A 12719-nucleotide genomic window follows, 5' to 3' on the forward strand; every position below is an offset into this window, starting at 1 on the left:
TGTCCAAGTATTACAACACTGGGGTTGTTGACCTGCTTGTTTGCATTTGGGAGGTGTATGGGAGCGTAGGCCATGTTTCAGGTAATTACAAAAATTTATATAGCAGATCAGAGCAGAATCTAATAAAGGAGGAAGAAAAAACCCTAAGCATCTCTGCCATCTCCATGGAACTTTCTCAAAGTTATTTACAAGGTCACTACATATGGCAACAATGCAATACTGAGGACAATGTTGTAATGGCAGGAAGGCATGGTGCAGGATCTCTGTAATCCCTGTGCAGACTGGTAATGGAGAGTCCTGGAGCCCTCGGTGGCTTTTCAGGCTTTTATTGTCATTTACCAGGTACACGGCAGGCAGGGGTACTGGGGGGCCAGAAGGCTGGCACGCCTCCCAGCCCCCGGCAAATCCTCACTCTTCCTGGACTCTCCTGGGTTCTCTTGTGGTCTTGTTCTCTCTTTTCTTCTTCTCTTTTATTCTGCTCTCTCGCCTGTTCTCCTTCTGGTTCTGTTCCATTCTGCGACACCACCCTTAGAAGCTCCATCTCAGCCCTGGTGTACCCACCCATGTCTGCCTGTTATAGAAATAAATTCTAGCCTTTTACCCAGGCAGAGGAGGAACAAGAAGTACTTCAGGAATGGTGAGATCAGGAGAAGCTTTATTACTCAGGCATGAGGTCCCACACTTGTGTAGCCCTGTAAGGTCTGAGCACCCGTTTAAAGACCAAGAGTTTCTTTTATACACAACTGTGTCCATATCTGTTACATTGATAACATCGTTTTTCAGCAGGCACAACCATTTGCAGCAAAGTCCCCAGACAAGGGGGGCAATACAAGGGGGAAAAGATGCAGGTATTCATGGATGGCCTTGGATAGAGACCAGCTTGGCTGCTGTCCGACCTTGCAGATAAGAGTGCTGAGACCCTGGGCATGAATCTTGAAAGGGAAGGAGCTGTAAGTAAGCAAACTTGCTGATTATGCTTGCATTGGAGTGTTCATTGCACTTGGGCTGGAAGTTCTGCTGGAATCTTTATTATATTCATTTCCTTAATAATGTATTTTCTCAGAATGACCACACCCCACTCCAGGTGTCCGCCATCAGGCATGCATTCAGGACCTCAGAGATCCATCATCAATCCTAATGGCGGGAGGGCGGAAAAGCTTGACAATCATTAACCCTACAAATGTGCAAATGACTTTCAATATCATGGCAGCACTTTTTATAATATCCAAATATGAAGACAACTTAAGTGCCCCAAAATAGATGAGTAGATCAAGAAGATGTCATATATAGCCATAAGAAATAGTAGTCAGGGCCTCCCCGGTGGCGCAGCGGTTGAGCGCTGGGTTGCGAAGCTGCCCGCGGCCTCTGCGGCGCCGGTTCGATCCCTGGCTGCTCCCCGGCCACCAGAGGAGGGTCCCACATGGCGTGCAGAACTCTCCTGCCGCCCGCTGCTCCCCTCAGCGGTGTACTTCGGTCCTTCTGCCTGCTCTGCTCCCTGCTCTGGCGCTGGTGAATTCTCTCACCCTCCCGCGTGTCTGACTGTACCCAGTGCATGTATAAACAAAACAAACAAACAAGCCAGCAAACAAATAAATAAAGCATGCCTCTATTAAAAAAAAAAAAAAAAGAAATAGTAGTCAGTGATCAAAAGAGATAAACTCATGCCATTTTTGGCAACATGGATGGAACTGGAAGAAATTATCGTAGGTGAAATAATTTGGAAGGAGAAAGACAAATAACGATAGTTGACTTGTCGGTGGAATACAGAGAAACTAAAGGTCAGATGAAGCCAAACTTAATCACTAAGTGGGAGGAGTTAACATGTTAGTCTGGAGGAGGGGGTGCGGCATGGGGGGAGATGAGTAGTAAACACAGGTCAACAAAGAATCAGTCCAAAAGGTAAAAGCAGCTGTTTACTAGCAACAGAAACTACAAGCAGAAAGGGCAGCACCCCCAACCAAGTAGTAAAGTCCTTTTATTGCATGAGCAAGAGAAAGGTAGGGGGTGACAGGTTGGGTCATATTTTTGGGTGCAGGAAATAGCAGTGGTTCCTCTTACCTGGGAGCAGGATATCTGGCAGCCTTGGTATAGCCGGGCGTCAGCAGATGGAAGTCTGAGCAGAATTTTTGCCAAGTCTGTTTCTTGTCTAGCTCTGTGGTTGCTGCAAGTGGGCTCCATCCTGCTGGCAGAAGTACAGTTATGAGAAGTCTATTTTTTTTTTTTTGCACCTTGTTGCTCTGCCCTCCTTCCAATATGAAAGGCTGCAAGCTGAAGATCCCAACTCTATGATATTCTAGAAAAGGCAAAGTTATAGAAATAGTAAGAGAAGATCAGTGGTTGCCAGGGAATTGAGAGGAGAGAAGGAGGCACAGGCAGAGTACAGAGGACTGTTACGGTGGTGAAACTATTCTTCGGTGGAGACATGTCCTTATACATTTGTCCAAACCCAAGAAGTGGACACTAATATAAACTATGGACTTTGGGTGATAGTGAGGAGTTGGTGTGGCTTCATTAATGATGCCAAATGTTCTACCTGATGTGAATTTAGAGTACAGGAGGGTGAGAGAGTGGAGAATAAGCAAGGAGTGAATTGCAACTCTTTATACCTTCCATTCAAGTGTGCCTTACCCTGAAAGTACTCTGAAAAATAAAGCCTATTTTTTCAAAATAAATTAACAAAATACATACATCAAACACCTGATAAAACCTGAATCTTTTCTTTTTAAAATGGAATGTCTAGTACAAAAAGCTAATGTTATAAAGTTTTTTGTCAACTAATACATTGATACTCAAAGAATTTACAATTTAAAAAGATGTTTACCGTAGTATTTTTATAGAAAGAAGTAATTGGAAGGTACACATGGACAAAGGGAAAAAAAGAAGGAAAGGTAAATATATTACACACCATAATACATATGGATTATCAAATATGTAACATAGAATATCATGTGACCTTTGAAAATAATCTTTTTGAAGAATATTTATTGACTTGGGAAAATCTTCTTGGTATAACCTGAAGGGAAAATATAACATTTAAACTGTACATAATAAGAAATTGTTAAAAGATCTTCCTTGTGAATCCATATGGAGTATGACAGATAAGGACAAAATGATGAAGACATGATTCTGTCCCACCAGTGTTGACTCTAAATTCCATGCTCTTTTACTTTTTCAAAATATGCATCTAGTGCATGTATGACCATTTATTATGTGTATTTACATCACTAAGACATAGACTAAATTGTATCCAGGCTTAATTCCTTTCTTTATGGTAAAGATAAAAAATATTTGCCTTGAGGGGCTGACTGATAAGCCACAGACTAGGAAAACGTGTTTACAAAAGGCACGTATGGTAAAGGACTGCATAGAAAATAAAGAACTCTCAAAAATCAAGAATAAGGAAAGGAGCAACTCCATGAATATGAGGTAAAAAATAACTTGAGATCACCAGAGAGAGAGACAGATGGCAAATAAGCACATCGAAAGGCTCTCCACGTCATGTCATCAGGAAACTAAAACTTAAAGCAGCACTGACCTGACACCACACTCCATTAGAAAGGCCAGAATCTAATGTGACAGCAGCCAAGGCTGCTGTACATACAACACTCCCAGCCATTTCAGATGCTACATCTCATCTGAGAAGTTTGTCATTTCTTATCCCTGGGCCACCTCATGCTTCTCCCTATCTGAACGTCCTCTTCTGCCCTCCACAATATGTCTAAATGCTAGTCCATAACCGACATCAAACTGCCTCCTCTTCAAAAATCCTTCCCCGTGTTTCCACTGAAAAGCCTCACCTTTTCCTGGACTATTTCGTGGCACAGTCTTATTAATTGTATTTTGTGGTTATTTGTTTGCGTGTCTCAGACTGTCCGGCCATTTTAACTCATCCTCTTATTTTCAGCCTACATTGGACATTGTCTGCTCTTATAATGGCTCAAATAAGGATTTTGTTTAGAGGACACATGACAAAATGGCACCACTTCCCTCTCCACCCTTCCAATGACAAAGTGGAGAGCAGGGAACTTCAGTTTTCTCTGTTCCTTTCCCCTAAGGGCCCACGACAGGTGCTGCATTGCATTTATGATATCTTACCATGGACCCTGAAATGTTCACTCTGCCACTGGGCTGTCCATTCCCATCTTGTCACATTACTCTGCTCCCCCAGGGCCTCCCCCACATTCATTCACAGCTTTAGCCTGCCCTCTGCTGTCCCAGTAAATATAAACTCCCTTGCTGCTGGCTGCCCAACCAACACATGAGTGTCTCTGATTCTCTCTCTCATTTAGTCCTATAAAATAGACACAGTGTCTCTGCTTTTGTGGATGAATTAAGTGGCTGGCAGAGGGGTCAACTGTACCTATGCCTGAAGTCACACAGCCAGGGACAGAGTCCACTCAGCAGATCCAGCAACTGCGTGTGATGACAGACTTTCCCCGACCGCCCAGGAGTGTCTAGTGCCCAGGCCAGTGACCCTGACTAGGGTGAAAGCACCTTCCTCCCTGAGGGCTTTGGATTCCAGGCAAGCCTACGGGAAATGTGCAGGAAATGGAGCAAAATGTGAGGGTGTCTGTTGACTTTGCCCTGTAATGGTTTGCCATTAATGGTGCAAGTCTGTTGCCTCAAGAGCTGACCCAAGGTCCACCAAACGGAGAACAGCAAACACCACCCACTCACCGAGTGGGTGGGAAGGTTGGGGTTCGATCCTGGTTGCCTGTGTGGTTTCAGGCCTGTCATCAAATTTCTCAGGACGTTGTTGTGTCATTTAAAGGAAGGGATTCTCTGATAAGATAGCATCACACACATAGCATGTCGGAATGACATCTAATGGGAAGGAAGATAAACAGAAACTAATCTATTGTGTCAAACAGCCCATCTGCACCCATGCTCAGAGATTTTTTTTTATCTTTCATTTTTTTAAAATAAGGAAACTGACGTTCTGGAACTCTAAGGGACAATTTCTTAAGCTATGTGCGACTTTCTGCATAGAAATACACACTCTCCTTCTCCTCTTTGTTCTTTTCCAGAATCTGAATCTATAAATTCCAAATTTTGAAAACATTAGTGAAGGCCACTGATACTTTCTGTAACAGAGTGGCAAAGGGCTGACACCTTTTTTTCCCTGACAGACCCACAAAAGTCTCTGCTCAGTTCATCTGCAGGTCCTTCCCCTGGATCAGGGGACCCAAGACCAAATGTTTCTAAAAGGAGCATTAGTGGAAGCTGATTTATTTTTGTCTGATTTCCCTGAATTATACTGCGTGTAGGAGACCCTCTTCTGAAGTCTCCTTCCTCAGCTGGATCCTGAGGGTCTGACATCGAGTGCTGCTGAGCCCCCTGCCCTGAGTCCCAGGAGTATGCGCTGCGCTTTTCCTTTTTTTAAAAAAAAAATTATTGATTTCCCTCTGGTTACCTGAATATAATTTTGGGTGTAGTTTCACAAGTTGTACATGCCTCACCCATCCTGCACCAAAGCTCAGCACCACCTCCGTGTGGCCTCCCTGCCTCCATGCGCCCCTCCTCCATTCTGTGTGGTAACCGGTCTCCTATTCATGGAGCCTAGGAACACTCTGCTCTTTGGCCGGTTTGTTCTCTTTGGTTGTTTATATTTCACAAATAAGTAAGACCATGATAGTGAAGGAAAATGTGTAAATATCTTGAACACTGAAAAATGGTATGGCAATGCTTATACTTTAGAAACAACAAAAAAACTTTAGATATTTGTTCTCTGTTCAGTCTACTGATTGAAGATTCTGGTATAGTGGGGAAGGGAGAGGAAATGTAAAACATTCACCAGCTCCCTCCAGAGTTATGAAGTGCTTTTTAGTCTTCCCTCCTATTCTATCGACCTAGCCTGGTATTCTTACTCCTATTCCTTGCTCCCACTGCCTTTTCTCTTCCCATCCACCCCGACTCTTAAGCACCAACAGGAATTGTTTAGGTTAGGTGGTAATTATAATTTCTCCCTGTAAAATTAATAAGTAGACAATAATTTATATTAATAAATAGTCAATAATTAATAAGTAGACAATAATTTATTATATTATATTATGATATAATATAATATATAATATATTATAATCATATATTTATAATTATATAACATAATAATTTATAAATATATGACATAATAATTATGATAAAATAAATGTAATTATATTATTTTAGTCATATTATTATAATTAATTGGTTATATAATTACCTAAAATTATTATTATTTGCTAACATTTAATTAACTTATTATAATAGTCATTAATAAGAAATAGTATTATTAAGTAATATAATTAATTTAAATTACCAGTACACCTAATTATCATAAATTAAGTGTAATAAATTAACTATTATAATAACAACCTGCGTGAGGACCATATAGGTTTTTTTATTATTCTTATATTTTCTGTAAATGTGAAATTATTTCTATAACACTAAAAATAAAGAGCATGTGTTTGGAAAAAATTAAATAAAAAAAGTAAAGGATACAAGGTCAATATACAGAGAGCAATAGTATTCCTACACATCTGCAATAAAGAAACCAAAAATGAATTTATACTCCTATGAAATTTCCCACTGCCTTTTTAGGAATGAAACTGCCAAGTTGAATTCAACATTATTGTGAAAATGCTAATGATCAATCATATCCCAAATAATCTTGACTAAAAACAAAACAACTTTTGATGCAATTTTCCCAACTATACTACAAAACAGGGTGCTACTGACATTCCCAGCAGGTGTGGGAATTCCCATGGATTCAGGGCTCCCTCCTCACCTGGATACTTTCTGTCAATGAAGACTTGTGTTACTTGCTCCTTCTGAGGGAGTAGTCCAGGGAAAGGAACACCAAGATGGATTCCAAAAATAACTGGATTTGTCCAGCTAAGGACAATCATTGAGGAGATTCATCTACACTTTACAGCCTTCTGTGATCATTTTTACAATCTCATCACTTTGCTGATGGGATGCACTTGTAACCAAATAATATCTTATCAGTGCAGGTGTGCCAGCACAATTTCTATTAGTCAGTTGCACCTTGAGCTGAACAAAAGCATCTCATGCATTAGAAAACCTCACGTGTAATTTAGAATAAAAAATAAATATGCTTACTAAATATTTCTCACCTGTGAACACAAATCTTAAATTCTGAAGAAATTCAGAGATACTCACCTCTGAGTCAGGAGACTGATGCGTGCAGCTGCTGGCCTGGGATTTGGTACAAGGTGCCTCTTTGATTAAATATTCCACAAAGCATGAAGGTCCAGCCACCCACTGGATGAGACAATAGTTGAGAAATAAAAATCAGACTTTCCAAGTGAGGAAATGTTGATTTGACAGCATGATATTTACAGAAACGTACACCCCCAAGTTGGGGTTAGCACAGGTATCCCAGTGTCCCTATAACCCCACTATGAACAAAGCATGCAATATGATTCTGATATGTAGAAAATAACCACCACACCTCCCTCCTCTTCTCAGGAATGAACAGGCTCTAAAAAACCTTCACTTGGGTGACCTCATTTTTCCTCAGGTAAATGTATTTTTAGATTAGTTTTCCTCAGTTTGATAGATAGCAACATAAAGCAAATACAATTGAGCCTCCATTTCCCTCAGCATCCACTCCCAACCCTGACATGACCAGAAGCTGACTTGTTGAATGGCCCTTGGTCACTTAGATCTGAAATGTAGCAATAAACAGTGACCCCAAGTAGAGAAACCAGAGACTGGGTTTCACATTTCCCTCCTTGCCTTAAGGCCAATGAAATAAAGGAGTCACACACTTGTGGAAATCCCATGATTGTGCGGGCATCAGGTATCCCAAGAACCCAAGAGGCTGCTTATCAAAAGACAGCCCTGACAGCCCCCTCTCAGCTCTGGCTCCATGGCTACACACGGGAGACTCACTGTTGGTGTAACGCCAGGGGTGTTCAGTCTCAGCTGGGTAGAAGCCCTGGTGACTTTGACCAGAGAATACTGCTTTGAGGCGCTCTCACGGTTGTATTTTGCAAGAGACTCAGTGGCAGCTTCCAAGACCTTGGAATCTGATAAATCAATGGGGCTGGGGCAGTCGGGGCAGATTTGGTGAATGCTTCTTCGAGAAACTGTTGATGACAAAAAGAATACTTGAGCCACAAAGATCCTTTATGATTTTTAATCCCAATTTTGTATGACCACAACAGAGACAGACATTGTAAGTAAAAAATGATAATGCAGAGTTTCATCAAGGATGGAATGGAAATAGCACTCTGAATAGAAAGCTGTCAGCAGTGAGTTTTGTGCAATAGAATGTATTACTTTGATAATTAAAGTAAAATCAAAGTAAGTTTTTTTCCCTCTCACACATTGGTTTATGTATGTGATGGGATATTGCTGAAAACTCATGTTTACATTGATTTAAAGACTTCACTTCCAGTGGGTTCAATATCATCCAGAAGCATTGCCTCTGTAAGGGAGTCTGGGTGTCTTAAAAGTTTGAGATTTCGGGCCTCCCCGGAAGCGCAGAGGTTGAGCGCTGGGTTGCGAAGCTGCCCGCAGCCTCTGCAGCGCCGGTTCGAACCCCGGCTGCTCCCCGGCCACCAGAGGAGGGTCCCACATGGCGCGCAGACCTCTCCTGCCGCCCGCTGCTCCCCTCAGCAGTGTACGTCGGTCCTTCTGCCTGCTCTGCTCCCCGCTCTGGCTCTGGTGAATTCTCTCACCCTCGCGCGCTTCTGACTGTACCCAGTGCATGTATAAACAAAACAAACAAACAAACAAATAAATAAATAAAATAAAACATGCCTCTATAAAAAAAAAAAAAAGTTTGAGATTTCATTACCACCATGGTTTTTTTACCTTTAAGTCCCTATCATCAAACGTAATATCTAATGCATGATAATTCTTAGCAAATATTTGTTGATTGAAAGAAGAAATAACCCAACTGAAGGTGGAGGCAGAAGGTGTTTGGTTAGAAAATGCAAATGAATCAGAAAACAAAAATTGATTAGGTCAGTCTGTGACTGGACAGAATTATCACACTAGTGGTACAGTCAGAATTTCTGACTGGAAGCAGAAGGGGGTGGCAAATCTAGTGAGAAAATTGGTCAGAGACTTGACTGAAGTTCATTTTCTAGAGTATATATAGTCAGACAACTGTTATTAGACAATTGTATTAGTTATTTGCATATTTATTGTGCTGGAGTTTGGGGTGATTTAGATTAAGGGGTAGTTATGTCCTGCTTATCACTCTTGGCACCATTCTGGGGTCAATTCTGACTAAATTATTTAAGTCCTGATTCTGATTAATTGTTGTTATTTAATTTATATTAGGCAAGTCCCATCTTTATACTCAGGAACCTTAACTGATGGTAAGTAATATATTTGCTCTGTTGCATTGTCCCTCAAGAAAAATGCAACACAGTTATCACCTGGAGCTTGTTAGAAATACAGACTCTCAAGTCCCACCCCAGACTTAGGGAATCAGAAATTGCAGTGGAATATAATTGGCAAGGAGTATCCTATGTACATAATAGCTTGATAAGTGGCCATATCCTATATCCCAGGTCCTGACTGATGCTTATTCAAGCAGGATCCAGAAAGCATGTACTTACATATTTCAAAAATCATGACTTTTAGCAGCATTATCTCAGGATATTTGTTTTTTAGACATCATAATGGATGACATACATATGACAGAAATAAGGGAGGGTTGTAACAGGCAGCAAGAAGCGATGAAAGGTTTCCATGATAGGTGACTAAAGACCCGCAAATCCAGGCAGTGCATGGTGTGAGCTCCAGGGGTGGCCTAATTAAAGTTTTACAGGGATGTAGAAAGGACAGCACCAGTCATTGCAGTCATTTCTTGAACAGAGAACATTGTGGAAGAAGCATCTGTGTCAATGGTCCTCACAGAATGGATATGAATTCCAAATCAGAGGCTATCAGGGGAGGCATCCTGAGCAGAGGGAGCCAAATGAGTAAGAAGCACAGGCTGGAAAATGTTAGCTGTGTTCAGAAAACAGGGGGGCATCCAGCCTGGTGGAGTGCAGAGCGGTGAAGTCAGAATATTGGCAAACAGGCAAGAAAGGGCACCTGGGCACCAGACATAGAAATTATGATATTTTTAACTTACGAATGAGTTAGGATTCATACAGTACCCAATGCTGAGCAATTATTGCGGGTGACTTGTGGAAGTGGGACGTGCCAGTATTGGATATAGTGGAAACATGGTCTTGGAATGATGATAGCAAAGAAAAGAAAACCTTGCATATGTGGGCATTGCCCTGCTTAAATGCTTCTCACTCATCTTTAACTAAAATGAAGAAAACCAAAGCAACATTTTACCTGGGCGAAGAGTACAGTTATAAGAAAGTGTATGGAGGATTCTTGCTGTCTTGTGCATATAAAATAATGCTTTGCATTGACCATAAACCTGGAACAAACACATGCACTTTATGACATGGAAGAAGAGTCTAAGACTTAAAAAAAAACAAAACCCAAATTGAACATTTTATTTTTAAGTTCTGAAAAGCTGGAGGACTATTCTGGTGGCTTTGACTGTGGGAAACCACCAGCTGATTATCAAGCAGTTTAACCTCCTTCCGGGGCACAGCCAGACCTCATCCCCCACACTCCTTCCTGGTCCTGTGTGACTGGGCATAACTGTGTTGTAACACAGGAAGGTGAGCGGAAGTGACTGTAATCACTGCCAGGTCGGGCCCATGAAGACCTCCCCTGAGCCATCTGCCCTCCTGCTGCTGGTTCTCTTGCCAGAGCTGAGGCAGATGTGCTGGTGACCCCAGAAGCCTGGAGTAGGAGGTGGCAGAGTCACAGCCACAAGGCAGAAGGACCTCAGGTCCCCTAATCACTCCTGGAGAAAACGACTTCTTGATCACACATTTCTATTTTGAATTTCACATGAATAAGAAACAAACTTCTGTCATGTTGGACTCAGTATACAATTTTAAGTCTATTGTTATCACAGCTAGTGCGACCTTAACAAGTATACAATTTCCAGCAGGGTAAATAGATTATTTGCTTATCAAAATCAGGTTGGTGCAGTTTGACAAATTGAATAAATAATTAGAAAATATATCTAGATCCAATAACTTCCTTGTTAACGTGATCCTGCACTCATATTATAAGCTTTCTATTGACAAATGGAAATAAGCTCAGCATGTTGAGAATAAACTGATTTTTATTTTTAAGCCTCTCCCATGGTCATCATTAAAATGATTAATTCTGAAGGCCTTTAAATCTTTAGGTTATTTGATTCTGGCAAATCCATCCATCTCCCTCAATCACCCAACAGTTTTCCTTAAACACACAACAGAGGACTTCCCCTCAGAACTTTATCTCACAAGTTAAACAGTGGCTTAGCATCTACAGGATGCCACTTTTCATTCTGGGTTTCATAATTCCAAAGGGACCCTCAGAAACCCCTCAGAAAATGAGTTAAACCATTTTGTTTATAGAACTAGAATGAGCACAAGGGACCATGTTCAGGTGACTATAAAGAGTGGCATTTAAAAGGATGATTACCCCGAACAACCTTCATCCCATACACAGAGGACACCTCTTTTCTCCCCTGGAGCCCCTGGACACAAGCACTTACTAATTCATGCAGTGATCTCCCTCCACAGTTCTTCCAAGGTTTCCTGCTGAGCAGGTGGCAGTCAGTCTCTAACACATCTAGGGTGAGATAGTACACAGCTGCTGGTCCGTCCTGTGGGCAGAGGTGGAGAAAGGAACCACATCCCACATGAGCAGCAACCCCTACAGACTGGCCACTGATGTCTCTGTTTTATAGCAAAGTCAAGGTTAAGATGCCTGTCAAAACTTCTCATCACATCTGCAATACTAGACAAGGGTAGTGATTAGCTTTGTCTCTAGTGACAGTGAGAGCATTGCAGACACCCTGGCAGAGGAGAGCAGAGCTGCTCAGCAGCTTCCAATTTGGAACGCACTGGCAACATGTGTCCCTGGTCTCCAGCCCTGGCCAGCCCAGCGAGCACCTGCCTGGGTAGGGGACCATCACTTGCCTGTCTGTGTTCACGGACATCGCTCACTCGGTTGAGGCTCAGCACGTAGCAATCCTTGCGGTCCCTGTTGATGTCCCTGAGGACAAAATCAGCAAATGACAGCACATCTGAGTCATTGCAGCCACGGGAGAGTAAAGGCGATGGGTTGAAGACTTGCTGGGGTGGAGATGTAGCCCCAGAGCCCACAGCCAGGGCGCAGAGCACCAGGGGCAGGAACAGACCCATTCTGTGGGGAGCAGATCCCAGAAGGCGGCAGTGCAGGCAGCTCTAAGGACGAGCTATTTATAAGGTTTTCAAAGGTCAAGTCAAACAGTTTCGTAATTCGAGTCCAATCTGGTGACCAGAGTTTGAATTTTAAATTTTATATTTCTAAGTCAGTATTGGATGGTTTTGCCAGTATTTCTAACTTTAGATCTCCCCATCAATCCTACCTAACCTAATCGTGTGTGTATGTGTGTGTGTGCAAACAAATTTAAGTCTTTTAATTTTTGCCCATGAAATCATAATAAACACCTGTGTCAAGTCTCCTTCTTGGTGGTGATTGGATTCTGCTGTGTCCAGGGATCCACCTGCATCAGAATATGCAGGATTCTCACACCCTCCCTGGTCCTCTTGCACCTCCTTCCAGCTGAAATCCTCAGCCATGCTCAGACATTAACTATCTTGGGGCCCTGGTGCCAGTGGTTATGTTACAGGGCAGGGCGAGGTGCC

At 42.1% G+C, this 12719-nt stretch overlaps 1 protein-coding gene across 1 annotated transcript; it reads right to left on the bottom strand.

Annotated features, from left to right (window-relative positions):
- Positions 1 to 4967: 4967 nt before the first annotated feature.
- On the bottom strand, positions 4968 to 12233 carry LOC311170330 (fetuin-B-like; the record flags this gene model as incomplete). Its single annotated transcript, XM_084232706.1, has 6 exons — positions 4968 to 5036; positions 7162 to 7263; positions 7930 to 8093; positions 10312 to 10399; positions 11582 to 11692; positions 12006 to 12233. 6 exons carry the CDS (start codon positions 12231 to 12233, stop codon positions 4968 to 4970), a joined length of 762 nt encoding a protein of 253 aa, XP_084088832.1.
- Positions 12234 to 12719: the final 486 nt, after the last annotated feature.

This window comes from Talpa europaea, assembly GCF_964194135.1.
Source record: "Talpa europaea genome assembly, chromosome: 4".
Taxonomy (NCBI): domain Eukaryota; kingdom Metazoa; phylum Chordata; class Mammalia; order Eulipotyphla; family Talpidae; genus Talpa; species Talpa europaea.